General features: G+C 38.7%; 1 protein-coding gene and 1 pseudogene across 1 annotated transcript; one reads left to right on the top strand and one right to left on the bottom strand.

Annotated features, from left to right (window-relative positions):
- Positions 1-319: 319 nt before the first annotated feature.
- Positions 320-1,015, bottom strand: LOC149266108 (uncharacterized; annotated as a pseudogene).
- A 19,224-nt stretch (positions 1,016-20,239) lies between these two features.
- On the top strand, positions 20,240-21,667 carry LOC149266107 (RTF2 RING-finger protein). The gene has a single exon (XM_089430021.1). The coding sequence runs from the start codon at positions 20,351-20,353 to the stop codon at positions 21,491-21,493; it is 1,143 nt and encodes a 380-aa protein (XP_089286147.1). The 5' UTR covers positions 20,240-20,350; the 3' UTR covers positions 21,494-21,667.
- The last annotated feature ends 4,712 nt before the right edge of the window (positions 21,668-26,379 follow it).

Here is a 26,379-nt window from a genome sequence, read left to right as displayed (position 1 = left end):
TTTCTTCCAGGTCAGGTCATCGTCTCTCTCAGTCCTGTTTAATTTTCAAGCTCTCTCAGTCCTGTTTAATTTTCACTGCTTGTATTCTCAGAAGCCCGGGTCCATTTCCTATACCTACCGAGACCTATTTCACTATTCTACTGTGAGATTGTCCTGAGACTTACCGGGACTCTATGGTTATCCCCGGACCTGCGTTATCCCAATACGTATCTTCTTAACTGGGATCTCTCTTCGTAATCGAAAAATATAATGATTTAAAGCAATCGGCCTAAAATTTCCAAGTACAATGATATAGCCCAAGGCCTTCCATGGGGCTGGGCTATTTGCCCCTCCTTTCGTTGCGGGATTGAATCCTCTGTAACATGAGCTGCTGCTTGAAATTATGAATAAAATTTTTAGCCATTGCATTCAGTTCGTTCGTGGATAGGCCATCTGGGTTTGTGCCATCTCCAGTCCTAACACAGTTGGGCATATCTTCATTATGAGGAACTTCCAAGACGTTGGATGCGGCCACTTTAGATTTGTTCATTCCCACATGAGAAAAGCTTTGGGTTGGCTCAACCAGGGGGGAAAAATCATGGGTTTTTCTTGAAAACTGAGGCGGAAATGGAGGATCAATCGGAGGAGAAAATTGATGGGTTTTTCTCAGAAACTCTGGAGGATTTGAAGACTCAAGCTGGGGAGACAAACGATGGGTTTTTTGTGAAAAAACTGGTGGGTTTGGAGCCTTACCCTTAGGAAATTTATGTTTTTTCGGCCTTGAAGGCTCAACCAGTGGAGGCCTAAATTGCAGCTCCTCTTCTTCTTCTTCAAAATTCTGTCCATGTTTATCAAATGTAGTCCTACGCATATTGCCAGCTTTCTTCTTATTATTATTGCCATTGGTGGGACCTCTGCTAGAGGTGTCTGCAATAGTCCCAATGACCAAATTGAATAACACAAAAAGCATTGAAGGGGTGAGCCAAGTGTGCATCACATTGCATACCTGTGGCAGGGACTACTTGAGTGGCACCATGAACATTATTTTCATTTTTTTGAGTTGTATGATCAAGTATTGTTAGGTTAGTGTTCTCATAGTTTGGGAATCTGAAATTCCAAATCAAAAACAAGGATACTCTGAAAAGAAATCATAAAACAAACAATCAAACAATTTCTGGGAAGCTCACTGCATTCCATCCGAGTAGACATGAGCTGTTCCATTGAGAGCACCAGATAAAGAGGTAACATTCAGCACCTAACCTTCAAAACTGTTATAAAATCCCTGGAATTCCTGCATAAAGATAATTCTAGCATTGTAAAGGTGAAACTTGTCAACTTTTTAGCATTGCTACCCACGGGAAAGCAAATTTAGGCTGAATACTATTGTGCAAATGGCTGGCATACAGATCAGAAGACAAATTGCTCTGGCATACCAAAAAAATGCTCTCACTTTCATTTTAATTTTATTTGGAGTTATTGTACTTCAGAGCTAAGAACTTCCTTCAACGACATACCTTCTGCAACACGAGTTTCCTTCAACAACATGCCCCCATATACCTTGATCTATCCAGTAATGTAGAAAATATATAGCAGTTAAAGCACAACTTGCCCATGCCACTGTATTAGATGAAGCAAAGTATCCAATAAACATATTGAGAAACTAGATCATTTTCAGAATATATACTCTACGCTAGTAGCCTCTCATGATAAGTAGTGGCACTTCTATCAAAGTATCTGGTGCTTGAGTGGCACCATGAACATTATTTTCATTTTTTTTGAGTTGTATGATCAAGTATTGTTAGGATAGTGTTCTCATAGTTTGGGAATCTGAAATTCCAAATCAAAAACAAGGATACTCTGAAAAGAAATCATAAAACAAACAATCAAACAATTTCTGGGAAGCTCACTGCATTCCATCTGGGTAGACATGAGCCGTTCCATTGAGAGCACCAAATAAAGAGGTAACGTTCAGCACCTAACCTTCAAAACTGTTATAAAATCCCTGGAATTCCTGCATAAAGATAATTCTAGCATTGTAAAGGTGAAACTTGTCAACTTTTCAGCATTGCTACCCACGGGAAAGCAAATTTAGGCTGAATAATATTGTGCAAATGGCTGGCATACAGATCAGAAGACAAATTGCTCTGGCATACCAAAAAAATGCTCTCACTTTCATTTTAATTTTATTTGGAGTTATTGTACTTCAGAGCTAAGAACTTCCTTCAACAACATACCTTCTGCAACACGAGTTTCCTTCAACAACATGCCCTCATATACCTTGATCTATCCAACAATGTAGAAAATCTACAGCAGTTAAAGCACAACTTGCCCATGCCACTGTATTAGATGAAGCAAAGTATCCAATAATCATATTGAGAAACTAGATCATTTTCAGAATATATACTCTACGCTAGCAGCCTCTCATGATAAGTAGTGGCACTTCTATCAAAGTATCTGGTGCTTGTTAGTCGCTGGAAATACAAATATGGTCCTCTATCATTGCCAGCCTTTGGTGACCATAAACCAGATTCTCCTCATTCAAGGAAGGAATGCCTGAAAAAGAATACGTCCTTTCTTTTGCCAACCTCACGCACTTCCCTCCTTTCTAGGGTGTATTACACTTGAAAGGAGTATAGTATCACCATGCCCTTCAACATAAGACCCTGCACCATCAATGTCCCTGTTAAGGGTTGTCACCTTAGCAATAACCACCACCAAATGAGTTGTAACCTTCGCTTCCACAACTAGTAGAGTCAAGACAATCCATCTGCTAGCGTGACATCTAATGCAACATCCTTCTATTCACTTACGCTCTGTATGCTATAGACATCATGCACTGTTCATAGAATGGTAAGTGTGTGCATAATTAGTTGTAAAAATGCAGCCCAACATTACTTCAGCCATGGTTTCCAGCATGCAGCCATATAGCAGAACCTTGTGGAAACAAACTGGATTCCAATAAATATGTAGCTTCACCCAACCAACTTTATGTATACATAGAGAGTTTACCTCTGAAATTTGGAAGGCAGGGACTGTAACACCTGTTGTGTCAGCCCTATTGTTAAGCACTCACCCCTAATTTCCTCTGTGGTGAACATGTCTCCAACATCAACATCTGCTGGTTTCCAAGGAGAACACAGTCCGTAGTAGGGGCAAGTTCTCATGATCTATCTATTTATTGGGCTGAGGCTCCTCCCTATTTCTCTTCAACATATGTCATTCTACTCTGAATTCTGCATGTGTGGTGCGTAAGAAACTGACATACTAACAATACCAGTAGACAAAACATGGTGTGAGCACACATTTTTAGAGCAAATTTTGATTGTCCACACCTAAGGATAGGTAGGAGGTGAGGTCATTCAAAGCCCTTCCTTTCAGGTCATGAAATTACATGGGTTGGTAAGGCTAAAATTATATTGAAACTGCCCACATTCTTTCCCCTTTCACATCATACTCCATTTGCCTCTTTTTAACTTTGTACAAAAAGAAAATGGGAATTGAATTACTCCTCTTTTCCAGATCGCTGCATTTAGATGGGTTGGTCAGGCTGCAAATAAATAGAAACTGCCCATGATAGTCTGCAATCTGGACACTGTTGTGTGACTGATGGAATCTGATGGTTTTTATGGTCTAGCCGCTGTTTTCAGGGTCCTATTTCTGACAAGAGGGAGGACCCAGATAGCTCTTATTACAAACATGAGCTTGGCCCCAGATAGTTCTTCTATATGCCTGGACTGAAGGAATGTGTGAACTTTCAGATTCAATAGCTATACATGGTGTTTGAATAGCGTGTTCGCTATATGCAATGGCTGCTATTCAACATCCCTAAAATGTGCAGAAATGCACAAGCACAGTGAGTACACCCGAATATAGCATATTAAAGAAAAAAAAATTGTGCCTTGTTCACAGAATAGTTAATATATCATAAATTATTACAAAGCCATATGGAGTCCAGTCAGCCTTTTAGAAGGGTCTGCAAAGGGTAAATTAAGTGAGCGAAATACATGGCAAATGCCTCGATTGAACCACATCTCTTAATGTGTAGGATCAGTATTAGGATTGGCTGGGAAATGTTCCTATTTCATTGATGTTTTGACGGTACTGTAAGACTATAAGCATCTTTGAGCCGCTTGAGGTGCTTCTGAATTTGAACAATATGTAGCTTGTCCCTGAATCAAATAACAAGCATTTTGTTAACGTGGACTACCTTGGGTGGTTAATATGAGAGGTTATTCTCCTCCCCGTGTAGGTTGTGCCCTTATTATTGTTTCACCATCAACAGTTAGCCTTGTTAGATTAGATTCCGCATTCATGTCACATCTTCTTTGACTAGAATTTTGTATTGTGGTGAAATTGATGAATTGCAGGTACTCCTATCACGGGAAAAAGAAACCTCTTGTTCTATTATGGAGACAACCTTGACAACGAATGCCATTCCTCTATTGCTGAATGGTTACACCGAGATTCAACCACTATAGATAATCGATGTTGGTTCCGTTACCTCATTGAAAACAACATCCTCGCACTTCCACATTACTCTATCTGATGGAACACATCAACATAAGACTTTGCTACCATCCGCATATGGCCCACAAGTTGTCTCTGGAGACATCCAAATTGGCTCAATAATTCTGCTTAAAAAAGCAGCTTGCACAATGCTCCAAAACTCCTCGTAAGGCCCACCATTTGAAATCACCCTCTTTTACTTTTGCCCGCCTAGACGTTTTTTGTATCAAAAGAAGGAAAATGGAATCTTCATTAATTCATTTCTTACTTGTTTACATAAGGTCCATCCGAGTCGTTGAGCTTGAAGTTGTGAAGCGCACAACAGCGTTGATGAAGGACACATCGATGCTGCAACATGCACAGGCGGGTTCAGCCCAATTTAGCTCTTCGTCAGCTGAAGATACCTTGCCCTCTGTAGTTACTCCACCGACTACGACAACAACTACAACAATTCCATTCATGGCACTCAACCCTTACCGAAAATATTGGTCAATCCAAGGTAGGGCATCTGCAAAGACATCATTGAAGGCGTACAAAAATGTGCGAGGCTCAAGAAAAGTTTTCGGATTTGACCTTATCAACCGTGATAAGGAAGAGATCCACCTTTTTGCATTTGCTGAACTGGCCGAATCTCTTTACAATCTAATTCAGGTTGGGCAACTATACATTGTCTCAAATGGCACAGTGAGAGAAGCAAATCCAAACTACAACCACCTCAAGAACAAATGGGAGATTTACTTGTTTGTTGCTTCCACTATCAATCCATGTCCTATAGATGATCCAACGTTTCCTTACCAGAGCTTTCACTTCAAGACTATTGCTGAAGTAAAAAGTGCAAATCCAAATACAAATGTGGATGTCATTGGTGTTGTTACCTCCACGTCACCTGCATCAACAATTCGACGAAAAGATGGAAGTGAAACATTAAGGAAAACACTCATACTAAAGGACAATTCGGGTTTTAGCATTGATGTAACATTATGGGGAGACCACTATGACTATATAGGACATAATCTTTCTGAATTCTACTCTTTCGACAACCCACCAATTCTTGAAATCAAAGGAGGTCGCGTGTCTGAATTTAATGGCACCACAATAGGGACGATACCAACGAGCACTCTCACAATAAATGCACAAGTTGAAGAAACTCACCAATTACATGCATGGTTCCGTGAAATCGGCTATAACTCTTCTTCTCCATCTTTGAGTAGAAACTATGGTGTTGCTTCGAAACGTGCCCTGCCACGAAAGATGTTTCATGAAATTGCTGGCATGAAGCCCTCTGATAAAGCAATCTGGGTTTCAGTTCGAGCAACAATTACTGCTCTTCATATGGACGCCTTCTACTTTCTAGCATGTCCATTAGATTTCAATGGAAAACAATGCATGAAGAAGGTTGTGGAGCATTCTAACAATCTTTGGCATTGTACAAAATGTAACGGTGACTTCCCAGAATGTGACTACCGTTACAAACTTAAAATTGAGCTACATGACCACACCGGGAATCTATAGAACGTCACAGTTTTCAATGATGCAGGGAACGAGCTCATGGGCATCACAGCAAAAGACCTATTCCTACTTTCTATTGAACCAACTGATCTACAGGAAATTTGTGGCCGGATTTCAGGGCACCGCTTCTAGCTAAAACTTTCCATTAAAACAGATTACTTCAATGGTGTTCAACGCTTGCAACCAATACTGATCAATTCAGAAGAAATTCAATATGCCTCTGCATGCAAGGAAGCACTCACTGACATTCAAGCAATGTCCGCTTCAAAACAACCTATTGTTCGCCGCCTTTTAACTTTTTCTTAGGGCTTCATCTACCACGCCTGTTTGTACATAAACAAACATTTCCACACAACTAATTGTCTCATCTTTGTAAATTACACACCCATGTTATTATGATGCAACCTGTAGTTTTCAGTGCAAATACTCTCTTCTAGCCATTCCAACATATGTATGTTTGCCATTTACATTTTACATAATATAGATATCAACATTTGTAAAGAGTCACTACATATTTTTCTCGTTCGTTGTCTACATGCTATACATTGATCCCTTGCTTGCTAAGCTATTCATTTTATCGCTCAAACATGTCAAACAAAAAAAATTTGAAGAAGAAGGGAACGAAATATTTTTAATCTTGTTTCTCTCCTCTCAATGATAGATGCTGAAATAACATATGATTTCATAGCATTCTTAGTTGCATGTTTTCCCTTCTACCTAATCTACCTACCTTCACCGATGTTGAAAAAAAAAATTAAATTAAATCTATGTTCAAAATGTAATGTTTTAATTTCACAATGGATGTGCACCCAATAAAATGAGATACCAAACATGCACTACTTGTTTATGAAAACTAACAACTATTACTTGTACTTGTTTAGATATGCCACCAAACAATCAAATTGCGGCCAAAAACAAGCGGCGGCGTATTCTTTATGCACAACAAGAGGATCGAATAAATGCACGATGTCGACTACTTTATGAACACCACAACAACCCTACTACTTCCTCTACATCCCTTCCCACCTCAAATGCTCTCCCACCTATACAAACCAACCCACCACACGTTCATCATATCCAATATAACCCTCCCCTTAACGAAGAACACCGTCGCTTTCGAGAAAGGATTGATGGACTTTCTACCTTGCATGTTTGCACAACATGCAAGGAAGCATACCCAGGAATGAAAACAAAGCTCTTCCACGGTAGACTCTCTTGTTTTCGTTGTGCATCATCTAAATCTACCAATCGTTTTTCTGAACTAAACAACATGGACCCTGGAGAACAACCCTGTGTCCTTCACCAATTAACACAAGTTGAAGAAATGCTCATCGCACGTGTCAACCCCATTCTACAAGTCACTCATTCCCGTGGTGGTCAATACAAATATAGTGGCCATACAATTAGCTTCCCTCAAGATATCACCAGTATTGCCAAATACTTACCCCGGATGCTCTCTGACTTAGACATCCTCATTGTGAAAAGGCAAAATCCATCTGAAAAGGCTTACGAATTCTACGTTTGCAAATCACGTGTCCTTGCAGCACTTGAATACAAAATAAAATATGACCCTTACTACCGTGATGTTCAATTGAATTCATCTGCAATTTCTACGCTGCCAAATCTCCCTACAGACATTTCTTCTCTTCTCCACAGTGTAACCACCTCCTCTTTTGAACCCCATCAAACCACTACTGATTCCACTTATAAACCTGATGTCATGCTACCTCCATTAGAAATCCAACCCTCTTCTTTCGTTCCAGTCCTCCCAAATTCATGTACTGAGCGTGACCATATTTGTAACTATTTTCACTTGACCCATTCAAGTTCAACAAGCTCTATCGATTGGCCTCCAATATCTTTAACTGTTATAAATGAATACAACACCATCGGCCTCCTTGCCATGGCATTCCCCACACTCTTCCCTACAGGCATCGCAATGATCATGCAACCAAGACTTACAAAAGTTGAAATGCATGAATATGCTTTGCACTTGTTGCACTACCATGATAACCGCTTTGGCCAACACCCAAGATTCTGCTACTATCTTTATAACATTCTAATGCGCCACCGTAGCCAAGCAACAACCAGTGTTTTCGTGAAGAAGTACATTGAGAACAACTTGCCAACAACGGTATCAGACCTACGCCAGTGTCTTCATGGCTCTCCGGATTCAAGATTGCCAGAGAAAATAATGATGTTCGGGTCAGCTCTACGAGGAACACGGTCTTTTTGGAACAAACGCCGATCTGAGCTGACTGACATGATCACGCAAATAGGAAGCCCAACATTCTTCTTCACTCTCAGTGCAACTTATACTAAATGGCATGACTTGCACACGATCATGCCCACCAGTGTTCCTTCTAATTCAGTCAACCCCTTCCAATGGAAAATCCGAAACATAATTAAAAACCCACATCTAACAGCCCAATATATGCATTGTAGATTTACAATTTTCCTTGAAGAAATCCTTCAAAAAGGCCTCCATGCAACCGACTACTGGTGCAGGTATTATTTAATATCCATTTCCCTCTACATTAATTTTATACATTGCATATACATGTATTAACTAAATGTACCCTTCATGTTATATTCAGATACGAATGGCAACATAGAGGATCCGCACACATACATGGCTTCCTCTGGTTACAAAAGGCACCATACATGGACACACTTGATTAGGACAATGCATTAGAAGTTGCTAATGCACAGAAATATTTCGACCACTACGTAATTGCTTGGAATCCACGTCAGGCAGAACACCGAACTATTCCGCTTCACTAGTCAACAATTCATAACCCGTGTCTCCTTGACACAGCAGCAATATTCGCGTCCAATCAGTTTGAAGACTACATAGAGCTCGTCAACTGCGTTCAACGTCATACAAAGTGTCATGAATCTTCTTGTCTTCGTAAGAAAGACAATGTGCTTAGCTGCCGATATGGAGTACCGTGGGAATTGAAGTCCACTTCTTCACTTTTCATTGATGGTAAGGGTCATAAAACCTACGTCCCTGCTTGCAATGATGAAAGATTGAATATTCACAACGCCAATCTACTCTATATTTGGAGAGCAAATGTTGATTGCCAACTAGTCCTTTCTCGCCATGCTGTATTGAAATATATTTCAAAGCATGCAACAAAAGCGGAGACAAGATCCGAGAGCTACCGTCAAATGCTATCGCGGCTATCACAAAGTGCCCTTCCAGAAGCACCTACTGGTGGTGTCATCCGAAAACTCCTTACAGAAACCATTGCAGATAGAGACATTGGTGCACAAGAAATATGCCATATGTTACAAAAGCTACCTCTCTCTCTTTGCAGCCGTACATTCCGTTCTTTGAATGTCAACAGGGCTGTTTTGAAACGTGTTTCGCAAGATACTGAAAATCCTGGTTCGACACCAAACTTTATCGTTGCATATATGAACAAGCCTGCCTCACTAGAACCACTGCCCCTCCTTGAAGCTGCTCGCTCGTGGTCATATTCTGCCCAGCGGAGAAGAAACCACTGGAAACACATATTCCCCCCAGTGATTGTACATGTCTTGCCCCATTACAATGTCATTCCTTCCTCTACTAATCCTTCTTATGCCACCTTCTGCTGGAGTGAATTACTCTTGTATTTCCCCTTCCGAACACTCCCTGATGATATCGGTTCAACTGATGCAGAAATTATTGCACACTGGGAACAAAAAAAGGGTGCATATACACCATGGCATGTCCATCGAGAACCCGAAAACACACAAAGCCCACCTACTGAAGATCAACCTACCCCACACACCCCCCCTGATTTCATGCAGATGAATGAATGGCAAATCCTCTCTCAACTACACCCAGGTTACAATATTGCAGTTGATGACCTCGACATGATTGGCTACCGCAACTTCGATGTCAACCACAATTCGTCACAAAATACTGTCCCTCCCCCCTTGTAAGAAACTGCCATCAATTTCATTGAATTCAACCGCTCAACCATTCAAAACCAACATCATTCATTTTCCAACCTTCCCCATGATCATACATTATCCCCTACCCAAAGCATAGCTTTCACCACTGTTTTTTCACACTTCAAAACCCCTTCGCCAAAATCCCCACGCAAAATCATCGTACAAGGAACAGCTGGCATAGGAAAATCCCATTTGATTAAATGTCTGCACCAAGCATTTGTGGAAAACTCGCCAGCCAACAAAAACCCTTTATTGTTACTTGCACCAACCGACGTTGCAGCTTTCAACATAAATGCCCTCACAATTCACTTTGCCCTTCATATCCCTATCCAGACAATGCATCCTCTCGAAGGCCAACCGCTCCTACACCTGCAAGAGCAACTCTGTCATGTAGAATACATCCTCATTGATGAAATGAGCTTTATTGGTCCAAAAATGCTTTCTCGCATTGACGATCGTCTAAGAGAGGCATTCCCTCTTCATCGGAATACACCATTTGGTAATCGCTCAATTATCCTTGTCGGAGATTTAGGCCAACTACCACCTATAAAAGACATTCCTTTATACGCTGGGACATCGCGTGGCACTGCACTTTGGCGCAGCTTCGACATATTCATAACACTTTCAACTATTTTCCGTCAACAAGGAGCTAGCCCGTCCCAAGTTGCTTTCCGGCAAATACTTGCAAATCTTAGGAATGGAATATCTACACTTGAAGATTGGCAACACCTAATGTCAAGAACAAGTTCATCTCTTACACATGAAGAGAAATGCACATTCGACGAGTCCATGCACCTATTCGCAACAAACAACGCAATTGTCCTGCATAATAAGAAAATGCTCAAAAAATTGAACATCCCAATAGCACTTTGCTATGCGGAACAACAAAGGTAGAAAACTCCTACTACAACAGAAGATGAGCACCTGCCTGCAAAGGTGCTCTTATGCAGAGAACAAAAAGTTATGCTCACCAGCAACTTATGGGTAAATGCAGGCCTTGTCAATGGTGCGCTTGGGAAGGTCATCTCAATATTTTATTCAATTGACTCAAAGCCCCCAGCATTACCATCCTTTGTAGTTGTTGACTTTCGACAATACAGAGGAACACCGTGGGACATTTCACACCCAACATATGTACCCATTCCTCCCATCACAAGGGGTGCACACCGTCAGATACCACTTCAAATGGCATGGGCTTTAACGATACACAAGTCACAAGGAATGACATTAGACAAAGCAACAGTGGACATCGACACTAGAGAACGCCAAGGGCTAACATTCACTGCAATTTCAAGAGTGTGGTCACTAGCAGACATACACATCAATCCAGCATTCCCATTCTCCCGCATTGCACAAATGCACAAGAATCCATATCTTAAGCGTAGACAGCAAGAGGAATCATTCCTTGCATCAAAATCTATTCAGGATAATACACTTTAGCCAATCGTACAACCTGTCTTCCAGAATTACCCACATGGTAAACACCACTCACTACATAACGAAGTTTCACATAGATTTGCTTGCTATTACATTTAGTTTCATATGATTTTATACTCGTTTGGAATCGTTTAATTTATTTTGAATATTCAAACAAAATCGTCAAACATATTCATTGTCACTTACAATGTTTCCTTTTTGGATGGCAACAGGTATGAATACATGCTACCTACGAAGGTTGTATGAGTGTTGCGAAGAAATTCAGCAACAAGAACTTACGTTACAAGATATGCAGACAAGGATCCTGCCACAACAATCAATGCCACTTTACCGTTTGCGCCCAGCCATTAAGTTGTTAAAGAAAATAAGGAAAATACTTAAGATAACAATTCACATCCATGAAAGGGATGCACACAGGCAAATGCGCCATCAATTGCAGGAACAACTCGCACAATATGGCACCACAATAAACACTAACTGGTGTTGCAATGCCATGGCCCATCATGCATATATGATTAGCTACTCATTCTCAATTACATCTCTACATAATAGAATGCTTTTATTGTACATATGTTTAGAAGCCAACGAATACTTTCATTGTATATATGTTTAGTTATATCTTACCAAACACATCTCCATGTCTAGAGTGACTTGTCCCTGTCGACTTTAGGGTCTTCAGATTATTATGGATGTTGAGAATTTTAGCTCTGGACCAAACTCCGTTGTTTTGTTCTCGTTTTGTCAAGATCTATTTATGCAATTCATGGAATTACAATGTTTAAATTTCTCTTCATAATTTACAGTGGTTATATTCTCCGCAGAGTTTTGTATGGCTGTGAATGTAATCAGTAAATGGGTTGGGCATTTTCCTTTTCCTTGGAGTATACATATATGCATTTTGGTATTTTAAATCACAAAGGAATCTTGTCTGTGCAACGAATATGCATACAGTTTTTAGACTAGATCAAGAGCCTACTACAGACCAATACTGATGCAGCCCAGGCCACTCCTAGGCCACAGCTACCAGGATCTTTTACAACTTCCATGCATACAAACCATGCATTCAACACTCACAAGTGTCCGCTTAAAGATAAATTATAAAAACCACGCTGGCATTAAGTCCAATTCCCAACTCAAAAAAAAAAATGTGCGCCCTTACGGTCATTTCAACCCACAACAGAACCCATATGACTGCCACTATCTTATCTTAACAACAAACAGTTCGAAGGTTTGTTAACAAAACAGCGCGGAGGTTTTTTTTCAATTCAGCATCTTCACAATTCGGTTACCCAGCATAATAACCATACTACGCCATGCTCCCAGTCCTGAGTCATATGGATAAAAATGTGATTTTACTCTATGGCGAAGACATATAATTCTGATCTCGGAATTGTATACATATACAGCTGTTCAAACTTCGGACTTTTATATCAGTTTCAAAACCGCTCCTTAAAAGAATTCATTAATACGCAATCATAAGAAAGGTATACATATTCCCTTATATATATTCGGTCAATTCATACATGTCCTCTAATGAACTCTTAAAAGAACCTTGTCATGCGCATACCATAGGGTCACCATAGATCGCCATTTAATATATATTTTCCCACGCTATATATGTATACGCTAATCAAACAGCGTTACTCCTCCCTGCGCAACCATAGCTCTATATATGTGACAGTCATGGTTCATAAATCGCATCAACAGTTTTATAAAACATTGTTACACCATTAAACTTCCACCGCAAGCAACATACAACAAGTGTATAACCCACGAATATTCATATAATACGCAGAGAATAGAGAATTGGAGAATTCAACTTACGCCCGGCGCAGGCTGTCGATTTACTATATATATATAGATATATATATATTGGGTCTTATAACCACCAGTCGCATCTGCGCATATATACAATGAAATTTCAAACGACTATTACACATAAGCATACCTCCTCCGCATGAAGTTCTTTCTCTGCTCCCTCCAATCGACGGCTATTTACTCGGCGACGGCTCTATATATATATTTATTGCAGGTATAACGCCGATACATTCAAAGATATAACCTGTGACTGTCGTTCCTCCCTAATACAGTTTCACCGAAGAATAAACCACGCGGACAGCCATGATTTGTAAATAGAGCGCACTGCTTCGGCAATTAACACATACGACCGACATTCAAGCACTTTACCGTTATAACGCATATACATCGGCTGCATTATAACATTACACTGTTAGTATTAACAGCAACCCACCATTACATACATACGACGGCCATCAAATATTGATTACAGAACATATTTCGATAAATGAATATGGGACAGCGACAATTCACATGGGACAGCTCCGATAGTTATAACACACAGATCTTTACCCATTCACCGGCAATTTATCAATGCACGCACCATGGCATATACTTCCCCTTACGCTCATCCATTATAACATTATATAACTGCATATATGTGCGCCATATAAAATCAATTACAAACAGAGACGGAAATTCAAGAATCATCAGCTGCGCATTTAACAAATACGATCCATCAGCACATATGCAATTTCAACATGGTCATATTCACATAAACAAACATTTATACAGAACTTTACATTATGGCCAGATATACAATCTATGGCCCTTTTACAACTGCCCGAAGGCTCCCAAGAAGAACTTCTCACACTCACTCCCTCACGCTCACTTCTTCCATGCCTTTGAGGCTTCATAATTTATTAAACTTAGCATGATCTAAAATCCTAAAATTACTCAACAAACCCTTAAATCTCTCAACATCCCTAAAGTCTAGATCTATCCCTAAAGTTTTGCAACTAAATCTAATTTAAATAGATTTTAGGTGTGGACTTCAACTAAGTCCCGTACATAGCATTTCTACTTCCTAGAATTTCTATCTAACTCTATTTTCTCTCATATTCCTTTTAATTAAAAGAATATTTACAAAATCCTCACTTTGTCCTATTTTATTAAAAATAACAAATTAATTAACAAAATATTAAAAATTGTCACACCCCCTTTAATCACATATTTACAATGAAAAAAATGGTCTTGATGCTCCTGCATCAAATACCCTACTTTTACGTTATACCATTTTAGTTTACACACGCATTAATCAAATCAGCTGAAGTATTCCCTCTGGCATTGGACAATTGTGGACTCTCAGCAAGTTTCTCACCAGTCACAACAATATATCAGGGACTATCCTAGTGGAACTTACTAACTTATCCTCACTGTCGTGACTTTCTCTTTATCACAATATGTTGCATGGGGAGCTTCCAAGAACGATAATATCATGGAAAGGTCTTTCTCAGCTTAACCTTGCCAACAACAAAATCACATGATCAATTACTGCGTCACTTGGGCTGTTGCCTGTTCTTAACAGCCTTAACCTCTCAAACAATTTGCTTTCAGGGGAAATACCCCTTGAAATAGATAACCTCAAGTTGAGCTTTCTTAATGTGTTTGGCAACCACTTGTCTGGCTCTGTCCTTATTGGTTACAATAATCTGGCATATATACATAGGGTATTGATTTCGGTTATTGTTGTGGCCATAGTAGTCTGCTTGATTGGTATAGGTTTCCTCCATAAGAGACACAAGATTTTCGTGCAGGTTAACACAAGTACAGAGTCTTGGACACTCACATCCTTTCACATGGTTGAATTTGAAGTGTCAGACATTCTGAATGGATTGACAGAGTATCATGTTATTGGAAGTGCACATGCTGGCAAAGTCTACAAGGTGGCACTGGAAAATGGTAATATTGTTGCTGTGAAAAGGATCTGGAATAACGAGAACCCACGATCTGTCCAAGAAAAGAGTTTTCAAGCAGAGATAGAGCTTCTAGGAACGATTAGGCATACCAACGTTATAAAGCTACTTTGCTGCATCTCTGGTTTGGATTCTAAGTTGTCAGGCAAGAAATTGATTGTGGTGGACAGGTAAAAAAGAATAAACAGAGGGTTTTTATTTCCCTTTTTGAGGCTAGACCTTCAAGGTAGAGATGTTCAGTGCTAGGCTTCTCATGTCCATTTATACTTACTGCTCCTCTGTTCTAAAGAGATGATCAACTATTTGGTGAGTGATACTTCGGGCATCTGTAACTTTGTAATGTCTATCAAACTGCTTGAGGCGAACCTGGGACCTCTCTATGGCAGATCTCTACACTATTGATGTGGACTAAGAGGAGAATATATGCAGGAAAACCCCATCGTTTGCTTGACTGGCTGTAACTGTCAAAATGTGATATGATGGGTATCTACAATTTGTACAGTAAATAATGTTCTCAACGTGCATGCATGCAGGCCTAATCTGGAAAATGTCAGAGATCTATTACGTTCCAGCCATGTAAATAAATAGAAAGGATCTTTTATAGATTGAAGGATCAGTTCTCTGGTTTGAGTTTGACATGTTTTGGCCTTCGTGTCTGTGAAATGCATCTGGTGCTTTTACGTTCAGTGGGGGATGAAAGGATATGTGTAGCATTGTAAATAGGTAGATCATATAGCAAATTATGTACAGAATAATCAATTTTCTTGCTGAATTTAACATGCTTTTAGCCATTTTGTTTCTGAAACCAGAATGATTATTGCATTAAGGGCACTGGTTTTGTTACTGGTAAGCTCAGTATTGTTATCCCAGCATGGGATTAATGGTGTGTATGTTCACTACAATACAACAGCTGGGCCTGTGGAAGGCAAGCTTAATGTGCATTTGGTCCCCCATACACACGACGACGTGGGGTGGCTTAAGACCGTTGATCAGTACTACGTAGGCTCTAATGACAGTCTTCAGGTCTTATTAATTCCTCTATTCAAATATCAAGCCTTATTCTACATTAAAACAGTTTGTTGTAATGCATCTGAATGAAATGTATTTACCATGAACTGTGAATCATATCTGCACCCGGCGCAACCTACCTGTGTGAGGAACATATTGGATTCTTTGGTCTACTCATTGCAAGAAGATCCAAACCGTAAATTCGTTTATGTAGAACAAGTATGTTTTCTTACCAAATAAATCATCAACGTCCTTATGAATAATGGAGAGTATATATGTATACTGAAATGATTTATAACTGAGTTTGCAGTACCCAGTCTCTTCAAGTTGATATATCTGACCTGTAGTGCTTTGAATTCAAAAGAGGAAAAATTGAACAGCTAAAACTTCTCTCAAGCTGAATGGACCAATTGTTTCTCTTGGTTTTCAGAACAAAAATATGCCAATCAATCTTATCACCTTTCACCCACTACTATTTGTCAACTCATTCATTTGATCCCCAAAAAAAATCCTTTTCCTATGTGAAGGAGAGAAAAAGACACCCCTGTACTATGCGGCAATCCAGACCCAAAATGTTTTGGCAAGTTTGCAAATCCACATAACATGCCTAACCGTTATGCATCTCCCAGCAAACTACACAACGTGCATTTGTAAGGTCAGTGCTACATAGTCTATCTTTTGCTGTTGAACCCATACGAAGATTGAACCACCTAAACATTCTAATCTCAAAATACTTGGATGGCTAGATACCTTGAGGCTTCAGGCCTCCTCAACCACCTTGTTTCGGTATCCTGAATGTTCCATTCTTGTCAAGGTGATCTGCATATTCTCTATCCAATAATGAAGGGAAATATTTACTGCCAAGAACACAGTTTTGCTATGCAGATAGACTCTAGATTCACTAAAAAGTTTAGGTAGAAGAAGTGAGGTGACGAGATGGGATTTGTACTCAGTTCAAATCTAATTTCATTAAAAAATTTAGGGACAGTAAATAGGGTGATGGGACTTATATTAATTTACAAATTGAGGTTTCTCAATGGCCATGCCTTAGAGTAAACTTGTAACCCATGTATGGAACTGAGCTGTGTTTACATTGCCTGCAGTATACCCCAGAACAAGGGTTTGCATACTTAATAGAACTGTTCTCTGTTGTATGAACATAAAGTATTCAAGTACGTGGTCCACTGCTCTTTGTTTTGGGTTTTATGAATCAACCAACAACTTTTTTTATAAAGAAAAACGTTTCTCACTTTAGATAGGTCGATGTTTACAACAACCTATTGAAAAAGTAGTAAGGGCATTTATCCAAATGTAGTAAGAATGAATGGAATATAAATTCATTCATTACAACCACCATAATAAAGAAATAATCTAAACCTTGGTGTCCAAAATCACAATCCTAAAATAATTTGATAGCCAGCAGAGCCATACTTCATAACATAGTATGGCCAAGGTCTATTAAATTTAAGGGATCAACAACACGGTGCATTTTCTATTCTCTGAATGGTTAAGCAGGTAGTTGAGATGAGTTGTTTTTCCATTGAATGCAGTATACCCCAGAACAGGGGTTCGCGTACTTGATAGAACAGTTCTCTGTGGTATGAACAAAAAATAATCGAGTACATGGTCCACTGCTCTGTGTTTTTCGTTGGTTAAATGCTCTGTGTTTTGCAATAAGAGAGAGCAGGTTGGGCTCTAGAGCCCAAATGGCAAGATTCCTTCTACATTAAACAACAAAAACATGTAAGCATTTTAGCCTTTCGTCACATTCACATACTTGAGTTTTATATCATTTGGATGTTCAGCTTTGGAAAATGCTCCAAACACTCACAATGGGTTGCACACTGCTATTAATCTGTATTCTAATGCTCTCAATTGCTTAGAAATTTGCAGATATGGACAAAAATCCAATTCCAATATCAATTTACCATGTCCAATAATGTCAAGATTACAAATGATAAGAAGCCGTATTTTGGTTTCTTTATCCAAGTTGAAAGATATTGTATGAAATCACGACACACATGGTTCTTTTTGTCTTCGACTCGTCCACATAGTTAACCAGGTATCCCATGGAGTTGCAAATTTGTATTTTCCAGATTCATTTGTCCTTTGCAAATTTCTCTTATCCATCGCTATTTACAATTTTCTAAAAAAACCTCTTGGGAATTGAAAGTAAGAGCTTATGTCTTTCCAAATATTGAAGTTTTCAATTTCAAATTGTTAATGGTTTCCTTCTATATAAAATTATAATGATAGTGATCTCTGAACATCCTTCTTGATCAAGTCATATTAAGGTTACCTTTATGATATTTATTAAGTTCAGTTTGATAGATCCTTGTAATGTGTTCGAAACTCTATCCTTGGGTATGGAACATGAACTCTGTAAGGGCCATTTCAACTTTAGTGGGTTATTCTCAAATTTCTGTATCTTATTTGCTCTTCAACTAAAAATATGATTCCAATATATGAAGTTGAAGCTCCTGGATTTAAATTTTCAAAATATGTTTCCAACTTCCAAGAAATGAAATTGAAGCTCCTAGAATACAATTTTCTTTGGAGCACATAATTTTTTTCCAACATGTTGTATTTGCCTTTTTGCATAAGAAAATGGAAGGAAATATATGCGTGTATTTTTAAGTCAAAATTAAAATAACCATAAACAACACCATGAAACTTCTTGTAAATTACAAATACAACTGTTCAATAGATAACATATCTCAGTAGAAAAAACCAATTGTAGACGGATATTGTTTCCACCCAGATGTAGAAATCCCAAAGACTCACCCCAAGTTCAAGGCCAAGATGTGATAAGGGAAAACTCTCCCCAAAAAAACAACAATGTGAAACCAATTGTCTCTGTAATCACGCACACATGTAGTAATAGGTCACATTTTTGGAGTTGATTGGGTTTATCTTTTATGTTTTTGGTTATGTTTTTTTGTTGGGATTTTGTAATCAACTGAGTGGGATTTTTGTCCCTTATTTCGCTCTCTTTTAATAGACTTCTATGGACCCTTTCTGAGGCTACATGCACAGGTCCTAGAGGTCATATTTACCCTACTTCCTTGCAAGGGTTTGGACTTCAAAAAATACAATCTAAGGTCCAAATTCATCCTTCTACACAAAGATATCCATTTGCACAAGACTATTTTTTGGTTCATCTATAGACGAGGCGAAGTTTCTATCGTGGGTTTATATAAGGCTAAATGAGTAATAAATATATTAATTTTAAAATCAATTACTTATTAAAAAAATATCTTATATACAAGTTGGTTATACAAGCAATTGCATTACTTATTTTAAGAAGATTTCCCAAAATACTTTGAAAAATAGAATACATGAATTTAAAATGAGTTTCAAAATTTTAATAATATTAATTTCCATAATTAATTAAATTATTTTTATTAAATGAATTTTATTAAAAATAATAATAATAATGTTTACGAAAAGTATCTTACAATTAGTTAATGTTTTAGTTGTAGTGTCAACCAACAATGTAAGTGATTTGTTTTAATATTTGCAAATCACAAATTTCTCGGCTTTTCATTTACCATGTAAAACACGGTAATTTACTTTTTATTAAAAAAAACGTGTTGCCAATAGTCTATTGAGTTTTAAGTATGAACGCGTTATAGACTTAATATATTGATATGAATGATTTGGTTTTGGTTTTGTTTTTTTAATATCAAATGTGCTGGTACAGGATGGTCATCGTGGTTATTGCCTTCGTCACTAGTAAGCTTTATATAACTATTTATAGAAGTTTCTTCCTTTTAATAATCCTATCAACCTTTCTTTATACCTTTTGAGACAATTGCTAGTTAATAAAAATCTTAACAATACCATGATTAACACCATTTCTTCCTTTTAATAATCCTATCAACCTTTCTTTATACCTTTTGAGACAATTGCTAGTTAATAAAAATCTTAACAATACCATGATTAACACCATGATAAACATATGACGCTTTTGCGAGATTAAGCCTATTCCATTGATATATGCTTAATATAAATGGTTATATAATTTATAGGTCGGTTACATCGAACCCTACCAATGTGAATGGAAATTCTGATATATATATATCTCCACACTCCGGATTGAGGGAAAAAAACAGAGCTCCATTCGGCGAAGTGATTACAAACACCATCCATATTTTACAGAAGCTGATCAGGCAACGTAGCAATTCACGATGCAGATCCTCGTTCAAGGGCCAGGCGATGGCATCCGTGCATTTACAATGCCGGCAAGTGAAACAGTAGGGCAATTAAAACTATCGGTCCTGCAATCGATAACAAATGCAAATAATGGCATCGATATCAAGAAGAGAGGCAAGCAAACGGGTCAATTTTATTTTTCCTGCGGGGGGAAGGCTTTAGCAGATAACTGTAGATTGATAGATATGGATATCGGTCACAATTCACTTATACAGTTGATACCTAGGGTTTGCGGCGGTGGCGGAGATGGCGGAGCTACTGGTGCCGAGTCCAGGGATTGCTATTTAAAAATGTATGCGGAAAAAAAACCAGACAAAGTTGATCCCAATGAAACCAGAATTTGCAAGTGGAACACCTGTGCTCTGTCCCAAGAAACCCTAAAACCGCCATGCGCAATTGATCGCTTGGGCAACGTTTTCAACAAGGAGTCTCTGGTTAGGGCTTTATTGGACAAGACTTTGCCTAGCCAGTTTAGCCATATCAGGGGTTTGAAGGACATGATCACCATTCATCTTGACCCAATTCCGGGTGTCAGGGTTTATCATGATGGTTCTGAAACGAAATTTCAGTGTCCTATCACCGGACTTGAATGCAATGGCAAATATAAATTTTTTGCACTCGAGCGATGTGGGCATGTGCTCAGTGCCAAAGCCTTGAAGGAGTTGCAATCCACATCCTGTCTTGTCTGCCATGCTGCTTTTTCTGAGTCGGAGAAGATTGTCATCAATGGAAATGAGGAGGAAGTTGAAGCCCTGAGGCTGAAAATGGAGCAGGATAGGGCTAAGGTAAGGGAAAAGAAACAGAAAAAGATCAAGAATGGGGATGCGTTTGCAGATGGGGTCCCTCTTGACAAAACTGGGCAGAAGGACGATGCGATAGGGCAGCCTATAGTTAAGGTATCTGGAATTCATGCTAAGCGGAAGGGCGAAGAAAGTAGGGACAGTGAAGATGGCAACGACGAAGACAAGGCGAAAGCTGCATTGAAGAAATTCAGAGCAATAGATCATGCGCCTGCCCATGCATCGAAGGAAGTATATGCTTCTATTTTCACATCCTCAAAGAAATCAGATTTTAAAGAGACTTATTCTTGCAGAGCTCTTCCTCTTGGTAGAAACTAATTTCAAGAACAAATATTTGTGGAAGGATTTGAAATTTGTTTTGGACCATTGTCATGGATTCGAATTCAGTTTGAACTCATTTTGAGGCAAGTTGCAACTTATTTGTATAATGTAAGTTTGATGTTTCTGTAACATAGTCAATTTAATCTTAATACATTTTTGATTTGATGGCTATAGACTGTTAAATGAGATTTTGCACAAATAAATGTAATGGTATGTTTGGCTTCTTCTTATGGTTGGCTTGTTCAATAGTATCAACTTTCAATAGTTCTCCGTTGTTTCTGAATTCATTGATTCTCACAAATTTAAAATTTCATTGAGCTTTCTCTTTTCTTTCAAACAAAAATGCACATTTGAAAAGTGTTCAATTTGAACGTCAAATTCCAGCCCTGACTACATCAACCTCTGCTAAAGCTACAGGACAAAAATTAGAACTTATTTCATCACAACCCAGCATAATTTTAATATCTTAAAGCACCACTAAACTCTGATGTATATTGACTTGCCATAGATAAGTAAATTATGCAAAATAGAAAACAGCCTTTGTATAGGAGGCTAATAGGCTATTTGTGCCAAAAATTGAAATAAAACATATTTTCATCTCATCTTCATCTTCATCAACAAAAAGTATAACAAGAATTTTGTTCAATAATCGATTGTGGATTGGCAGTAGTGTTTCTAGTTTCATCAATATTTAGTGCAGCAAGAAAGAGGTCCAAATCATAGGCTTCGGGGATTCCATCCCACTCTTTATGAGGCACGTCATCCCACTCCTTTTGAGGCACATCAGTATATTCTTCATCCCTTCAAGCACTAGGTGAAGGTTTGAATGGCACTAGGTTTGGTGATCCTAGGATGTTTGTGATCCCAATCTGCTGCCCTTCATGGAATGAATGAAGCTGTAGGTGCTGCGGTTTCTTTCTGTTGATGAAGAGCTTGCCGCATTTGAAAGAATACAATTGGGAATGGTTTGCAAATGTACCCATTTTCTTTTTGACAAATCCACTATCTAAATGACATCAAGGCACTAGGGAATGCTTCTAGGGGTGATCTGTAGTGGCAATTTGAATTTTTCTGGATTTTCTGAAGTAGATGAATTATTTTAGTAAATATATATATATCTTATTTGCCCTGAACCAACACTACGAAGTGTTATATATAAATATAGAAAAAATTACAAACCCAAAAGGAAATCTTGTTTGCCCTATTTTCTGACTTCCTGCAAATTTTCACCCCATAGACAGATCTGTTTGATTTTGTCCCCATTTCAATTGATTCAAATTTCACCCCACACAAAGGAGATTTGGATTGATTCGAGTCTTGTTCACCCTTTTATCTGAGTCCGGATAATTGTTTTGCTCCCATTGAGCAGATCTGATCATTTTTTCCTCCATTTGGAGTGATATTTTCCAGTATCTGTTTCTCAAATGGTGTTGTGTTTCTTGTCTTCTTCACAAGAAGTTCACTCACCCAGCTCAATCACAGATATTAATCAAATCATAGGGGCTGATTACACACATCCATCTTCATAAAATCATCAAACAAATGTCATGAGAGAAATTGATTCTGATCCAAGCTCTTGCGGGTATGAACCATAGAAATTGAAGTTACCCTGTTAAAGTGTACTTGTCAGTAGGCAGTACTATAACTACTTCTATTGATGGTAAACCTGAGTATGCTTTGCTTATGGTGCAAAGCATGAAAATTGAGGATTGTACTATATCATGGACGTCCTTATGGCTCCAAGCTACATGGTGCAACTACAATAATGAATAGTTAGGTGACAGACATTCAACTGCTATGATGGAGCATAGTGCACAGACTAAGTCATGAGTGAAGTAGAGAGGAACCGAAATGTCAATGAAGGATAAAAATTGCCAAGACAGAACAGAGCAGGTTGTAATTTTTTCTATGCTGAACAATCGGCCAGGCTTAAGTAAGTTCAACCAGATAGCGTTAAAGAATCAACAATATGATAGGTGATTTATGGAATGATATCACATGCATCTATTATTTCACAACCGTTGGGGCAGAATATGATCACTTCCATCTATTTCACAAATTTAATCCAGATTATTTTTCATTGAAGGTACAATTACTATTGTTTATTCCTTAAATATCTGTTGGACTGTTGCTATGAGAAACCTGCAACTGTGGCTTCTCCATATATCTCTGTTAGGCTCCATTTGTGTTGCACATATGTTGCATTGATGTCAACTGCATTCATTGGTGTCAAGTGATGTCAAGTTCAGGGGGAGCTTGTTGATGTGTGTTGTCATGGCTTTTGGAGTGTAAGTTGTCTAGATTGGTGTAATGAATGGAGTTGCATAATCAAACTTTAAAGACCTTCTTCAGCTCCTTGGTTCAAATGTGAATGTAAAGTGTATAGTTGGACAGCCCTCTCAAAGGCCTTTCCAATAGAATATTGCACTTAGCCTAACACCCAAGGGATGGGGACAAATCAGAGTTTGAAATGTTGAAGTTCAGTCATGGTTCCAAAGGCTCAAGTCTTTGTGAGGGCCTCACCTCATCGGATTAGTGCCAATTGATAGCGGAAGGCGGAAGCTTAGGAAGAATACATCGATGGCCAATGGATGGTGACTCAAAAAGTGTTGGTCATAGCGGTCATGTTAAATTATGGTATGTTCTATTCTTAGAGCAATTTTTTTTTTTTCTTATTAACCACAGATTAGTAATTATATATACATTTTTTTTGTCTTTCTAGTTAAGACTAACCTAAGTACCCACGGGGGATTTGAACCGGTGACCTATCGCAAGGAGTGCCTTAACAGCGCACCCATTCACCGTCAATCCAAAGCCCCGTGGGCTAGTAATCATATATACATTAAGTAAAGTGCAGATAGAACATTAAACAATCGACAGAAAATAAGCCAAGACAAGAGACACAAGATGTGGCGGCTTGCCAGGGACAAACCCCAATGCGGGGAAACCCTTTGATCAAATCTTCTTTTATCTTCAATATATCAGAAGAATCTGCTGTAATTTTATATCAGCAGCAACAAACCCTAGATCAACAAAGTCAAACTTGGTCAAACAACCCCGGATTGACTTCTAGTCAAATTGAAGAACTTGGTCTTCAACAACAATAAGTAGCAGCCCAAAATAGTGCTCAAAACATGGTCAAAACAACAGTCAATATATCAGTTCCTGTAGTCAACCTTAACTAGTCAACGCTGCCCCAAAACAGTGGTCAAACAGAGGTCAACAAGGCTGATCTCAATTGCAGCTAGCAAGAGAGAGACTCCCCACACAAATCCGCAATCAAGGGAGCCTATACGCTGGTCAACACAGTCCTCTAGCACCCAAAACGTGTTGCTGTACGTTCCTGCGTCCTCCTCCTTCCATGTCACAGCTTGCTGCCTTTTTGCGTCCTCTATACCCAAGATACTAGGAGAGAGAAGAGATGTGGAGATGAGATGATGAGAAAATGAATCAACCTCTCTTGTATTTATATGATTCACTGAGCATGTGTGCCACACATTTAACTGCGGGCCGACTTTGACAATTTGTCAAGTAAATACAAATAAATTCATATTTCCATAAATATTTGTCGGAATCGGATGATATTTAGATCAAACCTACATCTCTTGACAAGAGAAATCTAGGAAAAATATCAGCTGCCATAAATGAGGTGACCCACATGGAGTTTGGCCCTAGTTGCCAATTTTAACAGGTTAATCATCAAAGAGCCTTGTGGTAAGAGCCGAAGCATCTATCAGATTGCTAGACTAGAGATGTTGTTGCAAATGATGAACACAATCGAGGAGTGGCTAGTGGTGGAATGGTAAGACCACTAGTCACAACACTTGGTCATGGGCACCCTAGCGAGAAGCACCCAGGCGTTTGTTGGACTGCTTGAAGCACAAAAGCCCATCTATTGAAATGTGCGCAATGATCGGAAAGTGGTGGAGCGGCAAGGCTATCGGTCATATCCCCTGGTCACAAGGAGTTCAATAGTTAATGTCTAGGCACTTATTAGACAACTTGGTTTAAATAATTTGCTCATAATTGAAAGAGCGGCGAGCGACTGGTGGCATGTAGATGACATGGTAGAGATTGGTGGCAGGTCGATGACATGGCACTCTAAGACTGGTGGATTTGGGATTTTTGGGTGGCCAAGTGGGCCTTTTTCAAGTGACATATGGTATTGATGTGACATGACTAGTGGTAGAGAGATAATGTGATAGGACACAATTGGTTGGGACAAATTACATGACAATTGAGTTGGGATGATCACATTGCACGACAATGAATGGTAAAAGACTTCAAACCCCCCCTTGTTAAAATCTGGAAAGTTTCGGGGGGGCCCCCAAAGTGAGGTTTATGTTGTCAAATATAACTAGTCTACAAGATCATAGGGTGTGTTGTAAAGAGTTGGTGGGAGTTTAATCTGCATATATGATAAATTTTATACCTCCCTTGTTAAAATTCAGATAAGTGAGGTGCCCTCGAAGTGATGTTGTTACTGTCAATCATAATTGGATCATTTGATGCGCATTAAAAGTTCTAGATTGATCTAGGTTTTGTGGTGAAGTTTAAAAGGTAATCGTGCATTCGATGGTTTGACTATGCATAAAATATCTAAAGACCTAGATATCTGGATTGCAAGTCAGATCTAACCATTTAAGGATGTGGTCTTGGCACTCAGTCATATGGGGTGTCATTGTAGCCCTAGAGCTGGAGTTAAAAGCAATTTGGGCTTAAGTTGCATTGAAAAATATATGGGAACAAATACGGATATGGGTTTGAAATGGATACGACAAATTTTCAAAAATCCGGATATGATATGACAAGGAAACGACACACACACATACATAAATATATAACAAAATAAGAATTTCATATTACCATTCAACTTTTAGAAT

Source organism: Pinus tabuliformis, chromosome 6 (genome assembly GCF_031772625.1).
Source record: "Pinus tabuliformis cultivar Carrire ecotype Pingquan chromosome 6, CPIR1, whole genome shotgun sequence".
Lineage (NCBI taxonomy): Eukaryota > Viridiplantae > Streptophyta > Pinopsida > Pinales > Pinaceae > Pinus > Pinus tabuliformis.
This window is presented reverse-complemented; position numbering and strand designations above follow the sequence as displayed.